This window comes from Ostrea edulis, chromosome 1, assembly GCF_947568905.1.
Source record: "Ostrea edulis chromosome 1, xbOstEdul1.1, whole genome shotgun sequence".
In the NCBI taxonomy this organism is placed as follows: Eukaryota; Metazoa; Mollusca; class Bivalvia; order Ostreida; family Ostreidae; genus Ostrea; species Ostrea edulis.
In genome coordinates, this window is record NC_079164.1 from 10,910,965 (window position 1) to 10,932,635 (window position 21,671).

The following is a 21,671-nucleotide window of genomic DNA, read 5'->3' on the forward strand; positions in this document are numbered from 1 at the left end:
AGAAGACAGACAGTCTTTTCAAACTATTTTCATTTATATCTTTAAAAACGAGGTTTATTTGCATGCACATTTGTATCATTTAAGGTGAAGATAATGAACAGTGATAAATCTCATAATTCCTATAAGGAATACAAAATAAAGAGTTGGGCAAACATGAACCTCTGGACACACCAGAGGCAAGATCTGCCTAGGAGGAGTAAGCATCCCCTGTCGACTGGTCACACCTGCTGAGAGCCCTATCTTTTGATCAGGTAAACGGAGTAACCAGTAGTCAAAAGCAGTGTGCCAATAACAGCCTAACAAACAGTATGAAACATGTTAGACAACACTTGCAAAGTAAATCTTTATAACGGACATAGAATTTGCAAAATGCTGACTTTAAATGAGACTGTTGAAACCCCTGTAACATCAACTTGTTTGTCTATAGCCTGAGAAAGTTTCCCAGTTTACTTTCGGAAGGTCGGTGGCCTCTTCCCAGGTACATTGTATCTGGGTTCTCTCTTCCACTAATAAAAACTGGGCACCACCAGATAACTGAAAAATTTTTGAGTGTGGCGGAAAACATAATCAATCAATCAATCGATTTGAAAATGATCAAACGCAAAACAAGCTCTTGTGTATTTAAATCAGTTGAGAGATATAAACACTATATGCAGGTGACAATGGAATATTGCTACATAAATATGGGAAGTTGACGATGGAGAAGCATAAATTATCCCGTTTGTCATACAGTAGAGTTGGTAGTTTGCCATTTCTATTCATTTTCAATAAAATATCTAAGTATGAAGCAGATGTGGAGGATTCATTTCATTCAAAGAACACTGTAGTACTGATAATTTTATTAACATCTAACTGGAGCACATACATGTGTACCTTTTTAAGGTGCTTGCCTCGCAATCAATTCCAGTGACCAGTACTTAAAGACATTTAACACATGTACACGTATTGGGGTTTCATTGCCAAGTGCCCAGCATTAAAAACGAAAGTCTTTCCTATATAAACCCAACACGGATGGTGTTGGCACTTTAATACAGATCCCTCTCTGTTATGATCTTGTGTCCGTGTGTGCAATTCAGCGGACAAAATTTCTAAGGCATTATTTCACGTATACAGTTGATCTCGATACGAGTGAAAATACTTTGAATGGGATGTAGAGCAATAAAAAAAATAAGCCTTCCAGTTCATGTATCCATTAAATATTGTGTGGAAAATTCAATTTGTTTAACAAGTACAACAGAAAACTATCTTTTATTTTTGCCCATTCTTTTGCCTCCTTTAGTTTTCCCTTTCTTTCCTTTTCCTTTTCCTCTGACGTGAGTGGATTTTTTGTCTTTAGCATGGTCCTTCTTCATACGAGGATCCACTACCTTGAAGAGTCCCTGCACTCCGTGAGGACGTCTCACCCTCTTCCCAGTCCCCTTCTTTGCCACCACATAAGTGATCTCTTTCTTCTTTTGGGACAATAAGCCTGCCTTCTTGTAAATCCTGTAATATAGTACATTTGACAATGTGTCATGAAGCAGTAGGACTTTTAGAAGAGCCAACACTTACACAAGAGGCCCATGGACCACAATGCTTGCCTGAGTTTCTTGGTCTTGTTTTATTTCAAAAAGATTTTTTACCCTCTTTATTAAAAAAAAAATTAAAAAATTTGACCCTATATTATGATCCCACCCTAGCCCCAGCGAGTGATGGTTTTAGCAAACATGAATCCACACACCTGAATGGATGCTTCATTATCAATATCACTGACATGACCTTGTCATTCTGGAGATTTTTTTTTTTAAAGATTTACCCCCTATATTCATGTACTCTTCTAGTTCCAGACTAACCCCCAGCATCCATAATTTGAAAAGGTACATGATGCCCCTGTGAGAAGGTTAAAAGGTACATGATGCCCCTGTGAGAAGGTTAAGAGGTACATGATGCCCCTGTGAGAAGGTTAAAAGGTACATGATGCCCCTGTGAGAAGGTTAACAGGTACATGATACCCCTGTGAGAAGGTTAAAAGGTACATGATACCCCTGTGAGAAGGTTAAAAGGTACATGATGCCCCTGTGAGAAGGTTATATAGGGTGTTGTATAAGGGCCATGGTTTGATCAAATATGAATCCACACTACATTGGAAAGCTTTCATATTAATATGACTAATCATGACCACTGGTTCTTAAGAAAAGGGTTTATAAAGATTTTGTTTATACATTGTTTAGATATTTGCATGTAAAGTTTGATCCCCTCTCATGTCTACTGCTACCATGACTGAGAATCAGCACTAACTGAGGATGATTTGCATGTTTTTGAGAAGAAAATTTAAATTCTCAGTTTCCCACACAAAACTTTGAATATGCATTGTGGCCCAGACCTACCCTATGAGCATTGATTTGAACAAACTTGAATCTGCACTACCTGAGAATGTTTGCATACTATGATGGATCATGTGTACTGTTTCTTTTAAAAATAAGATATTTGATTTATCCTATATATTCTTGTGTAAATCTTTGATTCCCTGTTGTGGCCACATCCTATCCCATGGGGCCATAATTTGAAATTTTAGAATCTAAACTCATTAATGGGACTGGTTCACAATTTTTCAAAAATTTTCCCTTCATTTATTGATGATAAACATCTAAAATATATCGTAAATCTGGATATTTTTGCGTCAATTTACTTTTGAGAATTTGAGTAAAAAGCCTATATATTTATTTTTGTGTTTCTTATTTTTGCAGATTTATGTAAAAACATTAAAAAACGTGTGAAACATTATTTTTGAGAAAAATATTTTTGCGAATCCAAATGAATCGCAAAATCGCTAAAAATTAATCGACAGCAAAAATAACCAGATTTACGGTAACATATTTAATGTTGACAGCCAAAATTTTGACCGTCTGAATGCAAGAATAAGAGCAATATTTTACCCTTTAAATCTGTGTTATGTAAACAAAGACATAAGTCTTTTCATGTTTACAAACCAGTGAAAAATTTAACTTTTAGATGACACATTTTACCTAAAGAATACTTGTAATGTGATAGATATAATAAACTTAATAGATCGATATCCATTTCTTTTGAAAACTTTGTAAACAATAACATTCCACAATCTTTGTTTAAAAAACAAATAATAAACTCTTTAAAATGAGCTTCTGTGATAATGTATAACCTAAATTGTTTTGGTGAAACCTTTTAAACACATTAGACAGTAGATCTTGAAGATTAAAAGTGAGCAAGATGTATTTGTGAAACACAAATGCCCCCGATAATGGCCAATTCCGAAGATGGCCAAGGTCACAAGGACAAATATCATCTTGGTACCAGTAGAAAGATCTTGTCACAAGAAATGCTCATGTACAATATGAAAGCTCTAATATTTACCATTTAGAAGTTATGACCAATGTCAATCTTTTAAAAAGTAGGTCAAATGTCATGGTCAAAAGGTTTAGTACCAACGGAAAAGTCTTGTCACAAGAAATATTCATGTGAAATATCAAAGCTCTATCACTTACTGTTCAAAAGTTATTTGCAAGGTTAAAGTTTTCAAAAAGTAGGTCAAACTCCAAGGTCAAGGTCACAGGGTCAAAAATGTTGGTACCCACGGAAAGGTCTTGTCACAAGGAATACTCATTTTAATTATCAAAGCTCTATCACTTAATGTTCAAAAGATATTAGCAAGGTTAAAGTTTCAGACAGAATTACAGACAGGACAAAAACAATATGACCCCCAACATCTTATTCTTAAAAGAAACAGTACACATGATCTCGGCAGCATAAAACAAAATTTGGGGGGGGGGGGGGGGGGGGGGGGGGAAATCGAGAATCAGTCCCTATAAGGAAGCTATCCATTTTCTCTTTTCCTGTGCAGTGGTTCTTGAGAAGATTTTTAAAAGATGCCACCATTTCTAAAAGATGATGAGATGACAGTGATCCCGAAATGTCCTGATACAGGTGGCCCCAATAGAAGCTTGGATTACGTAGAAAGCTGATAACATTGATAGTTGTCAATAAAAACCTACTGTTTGATCTGCATCCATTTATCTCGGTCTGCAACATCGGCTGTATCAGAAATTGCCTCAGCTTTTTTTCGTACTCGTTCCAATTTTTTTATATCCTGAAAGAAATGAAGAAATAATTTACAAATTCCTTAACTGAATATGCATAGCAAAGATGAGATCAGCTGTTTGTATCCGACGATGGACAAATCCTTAATGGAAGGTAATTTCAGTACACTATTATTCCATTTACCTGCAGAATTAAATGAATTAATGAAAACAAGAAATAAAAATACAATTCTGTACCTTTCGTTTCTTTCTGGCCTTTGCCTCTGCGATCTTCTTAATGGGCCGTGCATTGAGAGCCTTCATTTTCATTTTATATTCTTCAATTTCTCCCTGTGTCAATATGAAAGGTAAATCGTGGTTTAAATACTAATAGAGAGCCCTCTCATGATCAGAGACATTAATATAATGAATCGTCAGTTACCTTGGTGACTGGGAGTTGAACTCGCAAGTGTTTTGATTCATCTTTAACGAACCAGTCGGGAAGATTATCATCATTAAACATGTATCTGCAAAAATCAAACAGTGAGAGGTTATGACTTCATTTGTTGTACAATTTTCTCCCCTCTAAAATCCCAAATACTCAAGAAAAAAATGGTTTTGAGACCAAAAATGTTGGTCCCAAGTTCTTCTAGGAGATGGAAATGATTGTTTTGCCATTATTTGAAACTACTCGTCAATCTGACACTCATATCAAAACTGAAGCTTTAATATTTCACATCATAATAGGAGCTTATGGATACCATTATTCATAAATGACAATAAATGCTTAAAATACAGTGTTTGGGCATTGACAAACTCCCACAAATGTTATGTATTATGAATTAGTGGGGCAAGGCATTATGCCACATGTAATTAAGCTTCCTGAACCACACAAAAAAAAAAGAGGCAGCATAGGTAGGAACTATTTATTCATGGTCTGAGTTTTCTCCTCGGTTTACACATATGGTATGTCACACCACAATATCCTTGACCCAGGCGCACAATGGAAAAGTAAAATTTCATCATATCAGATCTGAAGACAATTTCATTCTCCATGATCTTTGACTCTCTTTTCTTTTCTTTTTTTTGTTTCTCTTTAACATTTTTTCTAACCAATCTGGTTTTAGACAAACAAATAGAAATTTCTACATTTAAGGTTTTTACCCCCCCCCCCCCCCCCCCCCCAAGCACTTACACACATACTTTAAATCACATATTTGAATTTATTTATTTTTACATCGTAAAGAAAGGCTGAAACTGAAACTGACAGGTCTTTGTTTGGTAGTACGAGTACGAGATATTTTTTATGGCTGGTGGATTAAGAATTTCATGAACTCACCTGTGGTAGCCACCTTCCACTATCTCTCTCTTCCGTTTCCTGGACTCAACTATTTGAGAACCAATAGCCATCCCTATAGCATCTAGTTTGGGCAGATTCTCATCTAAACAACAAATCAATACTCAATGACTGGGTACATTCTCATCTAAACAACAAATCAATACTCAAAGACTGGACAGATTCTCATCTAAACAACAAATCAATACTCAATGACTGGGTACATTCTCATCTAAACAACAAATCAATATTCAATGACTGGACAGATTCTCATCTAAATAACAAATCAATACTCAATGACTGGACAGATTCTCATCTAAACAACAAATCAATACTCAATGACTGGACAGATTCTCATCTAAACAACAAATCAATACTCAATGACTGGGTACATTCTCATCTAAACAACAAATCAATACTCAATTACTGGACAGATTCTCATCTAAACAACAAATCAATATTCAATGACTGGACAGATTCTCATCTAAACAACAAATCAATACTCAATGACTGGACAGATTCTCATCTAAACAACACATCAATATTCAATGACTGGACAGATTCTCATCTAAACAACAAATCAATACTCAATGACTAGACAGATTCTCATCTAAACAACAAATCAATACTCAATGACTGGGTACATTCTCACCTAAACAGCAAATCAATACTCAATGACTGGACAGATTCTCATCTAAACAACAAATCAATACTCAATGACTAGACAGATTCTCATCTAAACAACAAATCAATACTAAATGACTGGGCAGATTCTCATCTAAACAACAAATCAATATTCAATGACTGGACAGATTCTCATCTAAACAACAAATCAATATTCAATGACTGGACAGATTCTCATCTAAACAACAAATCAATATTCAATGACTGGACAGATTCTCATCTAAACAACAAATCAATATTCAATGACTGGACAGATTCTCATCTAAACAACAAATCAATACTCAATGACTGGACAGATTCTCATCTAAACAACAAATCAATACTCAATGACTGGGCAGATTCTCATCTAAACAACAAATCAATATTCAATGACTGGACAGATTCTCATCTAAATAACAAATCAATACTCAATGACTGGACAGATTCTCATCTAAACAACACATCAATATTCAATGACTAGACAGATTCTCATCTAAACAACAAATCAATACTCAATGACTGGACAGATTCTCATCTAAACAACAAATCAATATTCAATGACTGGACAGATTCTCATCTAAACAACAAATCAATACTCAATGACTGGGCAGATTCTCATCTAAACAACAAATCAATACTCAATGACTGGACAGATTCTCATATACACAATGAATCAATACTAAATGCCTGTCCAGTCACTTCTTCATTAATTGACTATCTGCACAAGGTAATTTTAATTTGTAGCCTTACGAAACACAAACAAAATAATACTAATGATAGAAAACCAATAAAAAAAAGTTTCTTTGTTGCAAGACATTCCTATTTAATAAAAATAAAATAAAAGTTAAATTTTTGTGAATGAAATGTACAGCATTCTTTACTAATATGTTTCATAAGTTTTGTTACAAACCTTTTGGAACAACTTCAAACCCTGCTTTCTTTGATGATTTGTCTATTTGACTAGTATTCTTTTTACTTCTCATTTCATTTATGTCATAGTCACTATCACTATCATCATCATCATCATCACTATCATCATCATCGTCGTCGTCATCATCTTCATCATCATCACCATCATCTTTTAAACCACCCTCAATGCCACTTGAATCACCTCGACTTAATTTTCTGTCACTCATTTCAAGGTCAGATTCATAACTGTCTTCCGACAATCCACTGTCAAGGTCATCTGTGATAGAATAAAGATGTTTTTAAATTCTGTTATGACTACATAACTGCAGAGACACCACTCACAAACACTTGAAGTTACACATGATTCTATAGTTCTGTAGAGCACAATATGGCTCAATATGTCTGGATGGTCACAATATGTTTGAATAATTTCTGAAGGACTTCATTTTAAATAAATTATCTAGAGTTGGGTATTGACAGTGAAAACCATATTGCCATATATTGTAATATCTAACTTTGAATATTACAATTTTTTGTAGGAATGAATAATTCGAGTTTTCTGATTGGCTGATATTTAACTCTTGAATAAATAATATTCAGGTTGATTACGTTTGTGTCATTTTGTATTTACGTAGAATAGAAACTCAATTGGGTACTACATGTATATTTCATATTGAAATGATCTAACCATACCTCATTTCAAAATATACATGAAATAGAATACCAGTATTCGATATTCATACATGTACATATTGTTGAGCATTTTATTACAATATATGTAAATGTATCTATATATTTTAATATTTTGCATCCCAATCATTATGGAAATTTAAAGCAAGAAAATCATTTCAAAACCGAGCGACTGACCCAAGATTTTTCCTCCCTTCTTCTTGTAGCTGGCTGCCATTGATTGAAGTTCCATGTCTTCATCTTCATCACCTTCAATGTCTGCAAATGATGCCTGCAGAGAAAATGGATAATTAGGAGAAGTAATCCCCCCCTACCACTTTTTTAACCACCACCACCACAATAAAGTTATGACTCAACTTATTTCATTCAAACAATAGAATTATACAGATTAATATCCATACAGTCTGTAGCTACATACAAGTATTGTTACAGACACTTTTAGAATCATCCCATTGTATACCATATATAGTGGGGTTTTTTCTGCGGGGTGATAAAGTTGGCTTATTTTAGAGGTTAGATAGCTTTCCGCCAAAATTTCACTCACCATATATGCACCCAATTGTGACTTCAGAATTTGTAAGAGAGATAACGCTTCCTTGTCCGCCAAAATTTATTTCGCTAAAATTATTAGCATACCTTTGAGCCAGCAAATCACAAAATTTTAGACTCGCAGAAAAAACCACTATACGGTAAATCAAGATACAAACGTAATAGGAATTTCACCCTTCTGTTTATTACCTTACTGAACCACGCCTTGGATCGGTTTATTACCTTACTGAACCACGCCTTGGATCGGTTTATTACCTTACTGAACCACGCCTTGGATCCGTTTATTACCTTACTGAACCACGCCTTGGATCGGTTTATTACCTTACTGAACCACGCCTTGGATCGGTTTATTACCTTACTGAACCATGCCTTGGATCCGTTTATTACCTTACTGAACCACGCCTTGGATAAGTTTATTACCTTACTGAACCACGCCTTGGATCGGTTCTTCATCATGGTGTGTTTGTCCTGTAGACTGACAACTAGGGGATTTTCCTCCTCCTCCTCCTCTTCAAATTCTCTAAAACAGAATTCAAGCCCTTGTCATATTCGTTTTCATGATGACTCTTTCATTTGAAACTCTTTTCCAGCAGAGGTTTCTAAATTTCTTTCATTATCTTGATACTGATATTAAGAAAGAAATTTATACTTATAATCATTAGGGGTGAAACGATGCATTGCGATGTGGCCGAATCGCGATGTAGTGGTCTCGATTCGATGTTCGATTTATTCGCGGTCTGTTTCGGTTCGATACGGTTCTAAAATCATAGCACACATTGCTCTTGATAACACGGTTTCTGATTAGCCAATGGAATTGAAAATTGCCCAATTAACATATGAGTAAACTTTGCTGTATCAAAATGGACGCAGTTGAGTTGAAAAATGCACCCCCAATGTATAAATCCTGGGTATGGTGACAGTTTGGCTATAGGACAAGTGATAAGAGTGTTGCTCTATGTTAAACATTTTTACATTATGTAGAATTTATTTGCAGAGAGCAATAAATACAACAAAACATAAGAAAATCTTAGCATTATAAAGAATTTGGTATATGCTATTGTATCGAATCGAAAATCATCGAATCGAGACTAAAGTATCGAAAATCGAATCGCATCGAGAAGGTACTGTATCGTTTCAAAAGTGAGCGCAGTGAGCCAGTGCAAAGTGCTCGCTTGTACAGCAAGCTCTAATGACTAAACACTGTGGAAAAGCCTGAACTGGAACTGCCATTCATCCAGATTTTTTTGGTCACAATCGCAGAAGTCCCTCATTAAAAATGGCAGAGATCTCGCAAAGTCACATCTTGATCTGAGATTACGAACTTATGTTGATTATTTACACAATACAGTGTGACATATTAGGCCTAATGTATAATGAAATGCAATACTGTGGCAAGACGATAGATGATTGAGACCACCACAGTCTCCGTTTTGACATAATACACCTGAGGCAGTGGCGGATCTTAATTAGTGTGCTGGACTCAATCTTGACATTTATCCGGTGACAGAGAAATTCATTATTGTACACATGTCTAGGAAAACATTTGACATCAAATGATCGTGATCAACTTGATCAATTTTAAGCTTATAAATGGATCATTACAAAAATGAAAAAAGGAGGGGGTCAAACATGTATAAATTTATATATCGTTACGAGTATGCTGAAATGTTTCACCATTGTATTGTATGTCATTGCTACTTGGGAATTATTAAAGAAATTTTCATGATTATCACCGCCTTGCCATTGAATAGAGATTTTTTATGATCGTTATTATCATATTGTATGATTTTAGTATCCTACAGATTTTCCCCATTTCCTTAAATCAGATATCTTAATTCCATTGGTAAAGGTTACATATATGTCAGGCATGCATATGCTGTACAGGGTGGGGGGTGGGGGTGTCAAGGGATCCAATCCCCATCACCTAGGAGGTAAATAGTAAATATATTTGCCTATTTGTATGCACTTCCAATTGTAAATTACTACATGTTAGTCCATTTTTAATTGAATCCTTAAAATTGCATGGAGTGGAACCCATTTCCATGGAGAAAATTTCTGAATCTGCTGATATACATGTGCTAACTCTAACGGTAGCTCTGTCAACATATCATTATCTGATCATATGATTATATCATAATTATAACAACTACAGCATTTCTTAGCAATCTTATAACTGGTGATGTTTCTCTGTGAGTGAAAATTCTGGAATGGAATATGGAGATGCTACTTACAAGTCATCGTTTGCTGGGTCATAAAGGAACTCTGGCTCCTCCTCGCCTTCCTCATCCGAATATGGGTCAAGGTCATCTAAGTGATCTTTGCTATCTCTGTCATATGACCTCATTCTCCTAATGACCTTATCTACCTCTTCATCCTCTTCCATTGCCATTTCATCTGCCTCCTGCGAGTCTCCTTTCTCCACACTGTCCAGTTGCTGTGTGTAATGAATTAACATCTCCTAGTTACTCAGAAGACTGTCACTATCATATTTATAAAAGGATTTGCAGTAAATGCATATCTGAAAACTTTCAAGATTACAGCCTGATATCAAATTATGCCGACATCTGTGAATATGAACCTGATCTGTCACTATTCACATAGGCTGCGGTACATTTTTTTTTTTTCTATTTTAGGCTTTGCACATTTTTGACAACAGAACTATCTCTTCATCAAAAGTTTTACATGCCATTATCAAGATGTAAAGCAGTGCACAAAACAGCCTTTCTTAAGACATAACCCATAACAAAATATTAATCAAATAAATTCTTAAGTTATGATTATTTTCTTGTATACCCCCCATTTATTTAAAAATCCAAATCAATTTTAGAATTTTGTCCTTAATCCTGTATTGAAATATTAGGTCTACCACCATTTTCTGACTTTAACATAGAAATCAAAGTACATTAAGATTTGTTCTCCAATTCAACTAGGATACTTTTTACAGCACTTTATTCTTTTTTGATAATGTAAATCATTGGGCACTCACGGATTTGCTTTTGATTTTGTTTAAGTTGAAGAGGGACACATCGTCAGAGAAGTCGTGTCTGTCGCCTGGAATGACCATCTTCATATCCATTTTATGCCGCAGTTTGGTCTTCTCTCGTCTTACTTTCTTCAATTTCCTGTTAAATTGAACACTTGCATGAATTAAGTGAACTGTGAAGGAGCGTTGTATATGTAAATACATGTGTTCACTCATGCTGTGCTTTATCACTAATCAGTGAGCAATGACGGGTTTCTGGTCCGTTTTCTCGAGTATTTGAGAAGAAGAAAACACGTATATAATCTGATCATTGCCTCATCTTTTGAAAACCTTTTTCACCTATACGTTGTGTCACCTTTTGAAAACTTTTTTCACCTAGACTTTGCCTCACCTTTTGAGGGCCTTTATTACAGGTTTGGACTTTGCCTCACCTTTTGAGGGCTTTTATTACAGGTTTGGACTTTGCCTCACCTTTTGAGGGCCTTTATTACAGGTTTAGACTTTGCCTCACCTTTTGAGGGCCTTTATTACAGGTTTAGACTTTGCCTCACCTTTTGAGGGCCTTACGTTCCTCCTCTTTGAGCTCTGCCAGTTTCTCATCAAGTTGTGCCTCTTCATCCTCGCTGTCTTCTTCTACACTCCTGTAACAGAAGAATATCAAAAAAGTAAGATCATTAAGAAAATATCCTTCATTGATATAAAATACAGGAACCACAGGAGACAACTAAAAGTACACTACCATAAGGCCAATTCAACTTAATTGATAGATTATCATCCCCGCCCGCCCCTCAAAAATTGGCCTGCCCCAAATTTTTTGATTTTGCGAAACTTGAGATTTCCGGAAAATTTTCATGTCTGACTCCGGTTTTTATGCTTCTTGTCTACATTTCCGGTATCCATCTGGCATTGACAAAAACTGGTTTGTCATTAATATTTTTCTAAGAAAATAGAATTAAAAAATAAAATCCTTCCACCCACCCCATACTTTTTACTGACCCTGGATGATAATCTACTAATTAAGTTGAATTGGCCCAATAATTATTTATATCGCTCTACCAGAATTGATCTTGTTCTCACTAGATATTCATTACAGCTATTGTTTATTTCAAATGAATTTATTCACAAAATCTGATCATAATAACAATTTTTGCTATTTGACAAAACGGATTTAGACATGTAAATATAACACTATATGTAACTTCTTATGAAAATAAAGCGGCACATTTAACACAAAACTGGTCCCTTTGCACACCTGTGATTATTGTAACTACATAGTTTTTAGGAACCAGTTTCTGTAAGCAACATAAGTGCATGCTATCTATAATTTTTGTCTATGCTCTTCATGTCCTTTGTACTTTTGTGAGTATCTCTACAAGGCAAGGTTTCTATCATTTAATCCTAACTATCTATAGTACCAATGCTTTTGCCTTCAATATCTTTACAAATTGAAATGATAACCATTTCCTCATGAATGTGAACAATGTGCACATGAATCTTGGTAAAGATAGTTTGACTATGTTAAAGGCTGGGAATTTCGACAGAAATGAAAATAAAATGTTAATATAAAATCATTAAATTTCATTTTTGATAATACATGTACATGAGGGTATGAACAGCAATGTTTCACACCCAAATATTTTTTGTCAGCGCTAACACACTTCAGTGAACAAAATACAGTTTCAGAATTTAATACTGATCTGAAAGTATTAAGAATTTTCTAGAGTATGCTAACACCCTTTTCCAGTCTGCAGTTTGAAGTCTGTAGCAGCACCTTTATGGTGTTGATGAATTTCTCTCAATATATGTACTGTATATGAAAGGCAGAAACAATTAAACAAATCTTACTGTTTGTCTGCTACTGGGGCCTGTTCCTCACAAACAATGTCCTTCATTATTTTCTTTCTCCAACTGATGATATTTCTGGTGGGGGGAAAAAAAAGGGATAAGTATCACTTATGATCATTTTTAAATTTTCCACATTTATGCATTTAATGATTTGTCTCTGTACAGAAGATGATACTGTTGCATTGTATAAAATCTTTATCCCCCCCCCCCAGTAACAATGCCCTTAGTTTGCCAAGAGATAGACAGGTTAACCTTACTGGATTTCTCTTTTGCCCAGTACTTTAATATCTTTCAGACAGTCCTTACCGGATTTCTCTTTTGCCCAGTACTTTAATATCTTTCAGACATTCCTTCAGTTCTGTTGTGGTCTCTTTATGGTTGGCTATTTCAGGAAGATCAACAACTATCTGAATTGTAACAAATGAGAATCCATTAACTCTGTATATCTCTCACTGTCATAACTGCTACTCATTCAGAAAAGTCTATTCACATATCAAGTACCAAATCTTACAGACACTGGCTCTCGACATTTTAAATATCTATGAGAAACAAGATGTGTTTGTGAAACACAAATGCCCCCGATAATGGCCAATTCCGAAGATGGCCAAGGTCACAAGAGCAAATATCGTGATACCAGTAGAAAGATCTTGTCAAAAGTGCTCATGCACAATATGAAAGCTCTAATATTTACCATTTAGAAGTTATGACCAATGTAAAAAAATAATCAAAAGTAGGTCAAATGTCAAGGTCAAAAGGTTCAATACCAACGGAAAGGTCTTGTAACAAGGAATACTCATGTTAAATATCAAAGCTCTATCACTTATTGTTCAAAAGTTATTAGTAAGGTTAAAGTTTTCAAAAAATAGGTCAAACTCCAAGGTCAAAGTCACGGGGTAAAAAATGTTGGTACCCACGGAATGGTCTGGTCACAAGGAATACTCATGTGAAATATCTAAGCTCTATCACTTATTGCTCAAAAGTTATTGGCAAGGTTAAAGTTTTCAAAAAGAAGGTCAAACTCCAAGGTCAAGGTCACAGGGTCAAAAATATTGGTACCCACGGAAAGGTCTGGTCACAAGGAATACTCATGTGAAATATCAAAGGTCTATCACGTATTGTTCAAAAGTTATTAGCAAGGTTAAAGTTTCAGACAAGACAAAAACAATATGCCCCCCGATCTTCGATCTCAGGGGCATAAAAAAACAATATGCCCCCTGATCTTCGATCTTGGGGGCATAAAAATTGTCTTCCTGTGAGCAAACTATTCAGTTTGTTTACAGGAAGACATTGTTTTTATAATTGATATTTACATCATGGATCTGACGTTAATTCCATTGTTGTTTATATCCAGTTTACACCAAAATATTTCTTTCAAATGTCTGAGACTGACCTCATTGCTTTGTGCCAGTAGATCAAGGTAGTTATCGCTTTGGACAAATTCTGACGCCTTCAGGCTGTGGAACAGGGTGTAGTCCCCAGTAGGGTAGCCCTCTCTCTGTCTGATAGTCAAACAATTCGTTAGATAAATAAACGAGACTGAGAAATAGGCTGATAGTCTGGCACATTATGCACTGAATGAGTACTGTAGATTCCTAAATATACCCGTTGGAAATATTATTGTATAATTTCACGTGAGAGACATCACACACAGAATGAAATTACTCGCTTTTAGTTTTCTGTTGCTAAAATACAAGTAAGAACTCTTGATTAACAGACGACACGCGAATTCATGTTCACGCAATTTGACGTATACAAGTCATTTTGCCACATTAAGTACTCATGTAAAATAAGGATTCTACAGTAATTATTTTAAAGGATCTAAAATTTAGTGCGGAGCTCAGTCTATGCGAAAGACATCGGACCGTCGGACCTGACCGATGTGCAATGCCTCAGGTCCGATGTGTCATTTTTTACACTGGACTGGAATGTCCGATGTCTCAGTATTCGGTTTTAAGCTTTATTATTTTGACGCGGAGTCAATTAAATGTTTGTTATAAGTAAAAAATATCCCACAAATCCAAATACGTAAATGAATGTGATTAAACCGCATGGACCGTCTAAAGTATTATGCGGGAGGGATCCCTGGTATAGTATTACTAGTATAATAAATAAGATTTCCTTGGTTTTGCATTTTCACGTGTTTCTCTCTTTTACATTAGGTTTTTCGGTCTGACAAAATTTGGTTCGGTCCGGTGTGTTCATTGATTACACAGGACCGAATGTCCTGTGTGGTCCAAAAAACTTTCGTATAGACTGGGAGCTGATTCACTATTCAATGTTATCATGATTTAACGCTACTTTTCTATACATGTATGAGAATAGATAAATAGAGAACTTCATATTCTAGCACAGCTATTTAATGCTCTTGCTTCATCACCAAAAGCCATTAAAATTTCCCAGCATTAGGTACACATACAGTATGTTATCCCTCGCACCCTTAGGCTTTTGTATATAGGAAACAGTAAATAAACTATAATGAGAACCGATTTTGTATAAAGAGAAATTAAAACCTAATTTCACTTTGTCAGACTGTTTATCATAATGATGACAGATATTTACATATATTCAAAAGTACATGAAAATTATCAGAAATTACTGACCATCCTATCGTATCTTTAGAAATATTTTTAAGTTAAAGTTATAAAAAGTATAAATCTTACAAAATCGAGTTCATTTCTATTTCTTCCTTACAAAAGGGACATTTACAGATCACTTTACATTGTGCTCATTGATCCATGAATAAGAAATCTCTGATCACCTTCGTTTTTTCTCCGGATGAATGAGGTTAATGCCTGGTTTGGGTTCATCCTCTACATCCTTAAATACATACTTTGGATCCAGAAATTTGGGGTCGATTTTATCTGGAGCCAAAAATTTCTCACAGACAACAAATATTTCTGCGGATTCATTACGAGAAGCTTGCGGTTTTGTGGCATGGACGTGTTTGAACAACTGCTGGAACACCCACAGTAAGGAATAGTAGTCTTTGGAACGAAACACTTTTGTCACAAACCATCCTCCTTTCTTCAGAAATTCAACTGCGAGCTTCAAAGCTTGTAAAGCTAGTTGTGCTGTAAAAAACACAAGTAAATGATAAAATGTATACAATCCTTATAAAAATACACAAGTAAATGATAAAATGTATACAATCCTTATAAAAATACACAAGTAAATTTAATGATAAAATGTATACAATCCTTATAAAAATACACAAGTAGATGATCAAATGTATACAATCCCTATAAAAATACACAAGTAAATGATCAAATGTATACAATCCCTATAAAAATACACAAGTAAATGATCAAATGTATACAATCCCTATAAAAATAAGTTCGAGTCTAGCAGGGTTTTAATTTTATTTCAGATTGTTTTCTGCTAAAACAACATTTTTTTGACAAAATAAAGTAAATTTGAAAGTTTCCAATTTCAAAATATTGTTGTACATATCCTCCACTTTTCATCTAAATCAAATTTCTTTGGTGTAGCATACCTCCTTTAATAACTAAACACAAAAAACAAAAACAAAAAAACACTTGCAAGTTCAGGGAAAGAGCCATAAGATTTTTACCTTGCTGAAATGCATCATGTAACCAGTTTTTGCCGACGTTGGGAGCTCCATCATTCAGTACAGCATCTGCTTTCCATGTGTGCAGCTCTTTTTTCAAGTCCTGAAAATAATGGTCAAACATTGTCAACAGAGTTCAAATATGTCAAGGAACTGAAAGATAACCATTTACTTCTGTAGACATCCAAAATTAACAGAAGATAACCATTTACTCCTGTAGACATCCAAAATTAACAGCAGAAAAATACACCTCACCTGTCTGCATTTGTCCGTGGTGATGTCATCCACCAATGTTTTCACTTTTGAAATTGGACGAATTGGAACCAAGTCCACACCTGTGTATCATGAAGCATGTTTCAGGTTACTGCATGACATGAAGCTAAGAAGTCAATGAAATCCTGAGCACTAGGAATCAGTTCTGATGTTGGCATGTGATGTCAATGAAATACAAAGCTCTACGATTTGCAGTTCTGACATCGGCATGTGACGGCACAGAAAGAGGGGAGAGAACTGATTGTATTCCCATGAATACATACTTCCCCAAACATTACCCATTAATTAAAAAAGCTAGCATTAAAAATTAGAAAATCACTTACATTTATTCTATAAATTGATTTTTTTCCCTTTCATGGATTTACATAGTATTCAACAAATGTACTGATTTTATATCTAATTCGGTATATTCCGTTAGTCCTTTGTTTCACTCATCTGAAGATGACCTTAGTGCTAGATAATCAGACATATAGCATCCTCCTGATTTACACGGGGGATTCCCACTAACAAGATCAGCCTCCCACAGAGCCCATTATTCCCACCCAGCCTAAGCATATTTGTCCCTCTAAATTTCTCTTTTTGTTAATTTCTCTGATTTTTCCACCACTTTGGCTTTCATTTTTAGTTTACATCATTGTATAATTGTCACTCAAAACTACATGTACAACACTGTCTATACTTAAAAGTGCCATCAACATTTTGGGGGTAACCAAGGGCAAGTAAATTTAATTACAATCATTGGATGTCCATCTTTAAATTACAGGGGATGAGGATCAAAATATATGATATGTTGGGAAACCAGAACCCCTTAATCATATTATAGTTTAGAAATCTGAATCAAAATGACAGGAAATATCTTGGGGATACGAGGTGAATACTTTAAAACATTAATAAGCTTTGAAAATAAATTTCAGTGTATAGCTATTGAGTGAAGAGGGTGTCTATATGAAATGCTGATTTTTCTCATCAGACTATTTCTGCCAAACAATCCCCCATCAATATCTAAAGTAGAATCACTGAGCTCCAATGCATGGATTCAACTGGACTCACCCATTTGGGAAAAGCCCATCTGTAAATTTTGTACCACCAACTATACTGTTGGGTATGGTGGATTATTTATGAGACATGCAGACACATTTTTCTCATTACTGATTACAATTTTTTTTTTCATATTCATGGCAAGACTTGCTTTTGAAATATGGAGAAAAAAACCCACTTAATTTGTTAACACTCAGTGATTTTTTTATACAAATTTTTCTGCAGGAGTTGGGAAGAGGGAGTGGGGGTAGGTGAGGTTGAGAAATGTTGTCACTAGTGATTAAGCAATAGTCGCCCACCATCGAAAAATTGTCACTAGATTGCTACCATAGCAATCGATAGCTGAAATCTAACATCAATAGGTGCCAGTTTTAACCTCTGTTGTATTTTCTTATTTCTGGAACAGGTGATAACTCTAAAATCAAATAGTGTACAATGGCCTCTGATCGGATTCGATAATAGATTGTAAATTTCTTTGATTCTCGAACACTAGCACATGAAATCTCCCATTAGATGAAAGTGAAAAGCATCTAAAGTTTCACATGTATGCATATGATCATGCGAGTAAAGTTATTTGTACAAGAGCATAATTACCATTCCCATGATTACTGATATTAGAGGGCGAAGCCCTCTCACGGCCCGAAGGGCCATGAGAGCGGAGCTCTCCCTATAGGTAACACGTATATACTGTACATGTTTAAAAGGAAAATATAGGAAAACAATGAAAAATTAAACCATACCTATGGAACTTGAAAATTTTGGTACTAATGGCGTTGATTCGAATACTATCGCGTGGACATGTATTTCTCCATTTAGAATCTTGTCTACCCTACTTCACGTCGTTCTGAGATGTTACAAAAATTCATAAAAGCATGTAAATCTTATTTTCTTAATCATATATAATCACTCCACTATTAATGCCATGTTTGTTGTGGTTCAGATGCTATGTTTGTAAATTTGCTAAAATATGATGCTGAATATGACGTCAAAATGTACTGTTTACATCAGTTGCGTTATATTTCCCGATATACAGCGATTTTTTTCTACCCACTGGTACTTGTACCGGTACCCATTCAATTGGGAAAAATAGCGTCAAAATCGAACAAATTGGGAATTTTCTACCAATGTATCAGCAAATGATTTCAACTAAAAGAAAAGAAAAAAGAGAACAAAACAAGAAGTAGTCATCTCTTTACAAACTTTTTATGGTAATATTTGCTGTTGTGAGACATAAAGAATCGTCGTACTCGTAGGCTCGTTTTAGAATCTTCATAGCTCTACAAAACACGCGCACTGCCATGATCTGTACTTTCGATTTAATACCGGAAGTGAACATTTTAGTTAACTTGTACAACGTTTCAGACTAAGTAAATATTACGATGTCAGCGGTCTATTTTTCGGCAAGTAAATTAGGAATTTTTAGTCTCAAAATTGGGAAAAATCAATGGCTTTTGGCATTGGTACCGTTTATCGGTACCAGTTATATAAGGAAAAAAATCGCTGAGATACTAATACCAAAACTTCTTTGCTTCGCCCTCAAACACGGTCACGCCGTAAAACATATTACAATATAATTATGATCATATGATCTAGGCATGTTGCTCCCTTCTTCACTTGCTCACCCAGAATAATACTGGATACTGGAGTATTCTCTGCGACCACCTGCAGCCATCCTCCTGGAGCAGCACAAAGATCTATCACCACGCGTGCCCTCTGTAGAAACTCAAACTTTCTGTTCAACTGGATCAATTTAAATGCTGATCTTGCTCTGTAACCTAAAAGTATGCGGCACAAATACAATTAGTCAATGTAGTCTAAAGTATGCGGTACAAATACAATTAGCCAATGTAGCCTAATTTAAAAATATGAGGCACAAATACAATTAGTCAATGTAGCCTAAATTATGAGGCACAAATACGATTAGTCGATGTAGCCTACAGTATGAGGCACATGTGCCTCCCATTGGTTTTAAAATTTCTCTATATCATAAAAATGTTAAGATCCATAACCACGGTACAGATGTACATGTATGGTGATCTCGTTTTGTGGCGAAATCTGTACACCAAGATTATTAAGAATAACATTACCTGTCTCTTTGGCAAGATGATAGAATTTATCCTTTCTTGACTTTCCTGTCTTTGATTTCCTTCCCATGACTAATTTCCGACAAAAGCCACCGTATTTAACGAGAATATGTGCCTGCGGTCCTGATCATGGCAGTTGGCACATGTGGACCTGTTTTCTTTAAAAACTTCCGGAAAACATAAAATTCGAACGAGAAGAGGTCAATATCCGGAAAACCGTACTTTTCATTTTGTTGAGAAATCCGATTTCTGGAATTTTAAAAAAATCATCAAAAATTACATATCCCAAAACATATTTATGTATATGGCATGTATTCTGTTTTAAGTCTGAATAAGATATCTGATAAATTTTATAAGATATCTCATATAGATCAGTTTATTAGATATCTGTCATAGAATATATAAGATATATCATAAACTTTATAAGGTGTCTTGCATATTGAACAATATATCTTATAAAGTTTATGAGATATCTTATAAAAACAAGAAGATATGTTATAAATATAATATTATATAATTATATAGTATGTAAGATCTTATAAGGAAGGAAAAAAAACATGCATATCTCACATCTTTTATAACATATAAGATATATCATAAACTTTAGAAGATGCCTTATAAATTTTATTAGATATCTTAACAAAATTATGAGATATGAGAGGAACAAATGTAATCAAAGTACTGAAAGTACTAATGGGAGTTGATTTTATGTAGATTTGCACCAGATACTTCTGGGATTGAGAATTATTCCAAACTAATAATCAAAAAAATAGAGAAGTACACTCAAAAGTCATAAACTTATGTTGTGTCTCTATAACAATCAACGCGCAATTATTTATGTCTACATATGTATGAAAGGTGAAGATAACGAAAAGTGATCAATCTCATAACTCCTATAAAAACACTGGTAAGTTAAAACCTTGTCTAGATTGTATTTTACTATTCCAACATATTGTGTACTCTTAAAATTGCTCATTTTTTGTCAAATATGTCACTACAATGATATTCTAGCACAAGAACATGTTTAAAAAAAACTCCACACATAACTCAAATTGCTAATTTTAAATTTTTTTTCTACAAATCATCTTAAAGATTGACATGACTTTTTAAATCGAGACAGGCTACTGACAAACAAATTTAATTCTGCAATAATGAATTCTGGAATTCGTTATTTCAACCCAATTTTCAGGCAATACTGTCTGAAGAATTCAGAATATTCGGTGATTCAAATTGGATAAACATTTATAAATGTAAAATTAAAGATTTGAAAGACAAACTGATAGCGGAATTCAGTTATAAGTTATTGAATAACATATTATGTAATAATGCATATATTAGCAAATGGAAAACAGATGTAAAGAATGAATGTACACATTGTAAGCAAGTTGAGACTACAAAACATTTGATTTACGAGTGTGATAATGTTTTAAATATATGGAACACTGTTAGCAGTTATCTATCCTTCAAAGTTCAATGGAAACACATTGTTGTTGGATTTTTTCTAGAACAAAATGATAAAACCAAATCCTTAAATTTACTTATTACTTATATAGCCTACATAATATACAAACATAAATGTTATGTAGATTAGATTCTTTAAGTGAAACGACTTTTAATATGTATAATCATGTTAAAAAATCATTATGTTTCTATACATCAGTATTGAAGTATATAAATGCAAAAGAGTATAATTTTTTTGAAC

The 21,671-nt window shown here is 34.5% G+C and overlaps 1 protein-coding gene across 1 annotated transcript; it reads right to left on the reverse strand.

Annotated features, from left to right (window-relative positions):
* Positions 1 to 822: 822 nt before the first annotated feature.
* Positions 823 to 20,169, reverse strand: LOC125664114 (pre-rRNA 2'-O-ribose RNA methyltransferase FTSJ3-like). The gene is made up of 19 exons (XM_056152659.1): positions 19,973 to 20,169; positions 19,508 to 19,660; positions 16,830 to 16,909; positions 16,578 to 16,677; positions 15,765 to 16,077; positions 14,397 to 14,505; positions 13,313 to 13,413; positions 13,007 to 13,081; positions 11,713 to 11,802; positions 11,165 to 11,300; positions 10,410 to 10,612; positions 8,599 to 8,698; positions 7,807 to 7,900; positions 6,941 to 7,216; positions 5,371 to 5,473; positions 4,474 to 4,558; positions 4,290 to 4,382; positions 4,008 to 4,102; positions 823 to 1,485 (listed from the first exon to the last, which is right to left on the reverse strand). Exons 1-19 carry the CDS (start codon positions 20,037 to 20,039, stop codon positions 1,242 to 1,244), a joined length of 2,517 nt encoding a protein of 838 aa, XP_056008634.1. The 5' UTR covers positions 20,040 to 20,169; the 3' UTR covers positions 823 to 1,241.
* Positions 20,170 to 21,671: the final 1,502 nt, after the last annotated feature.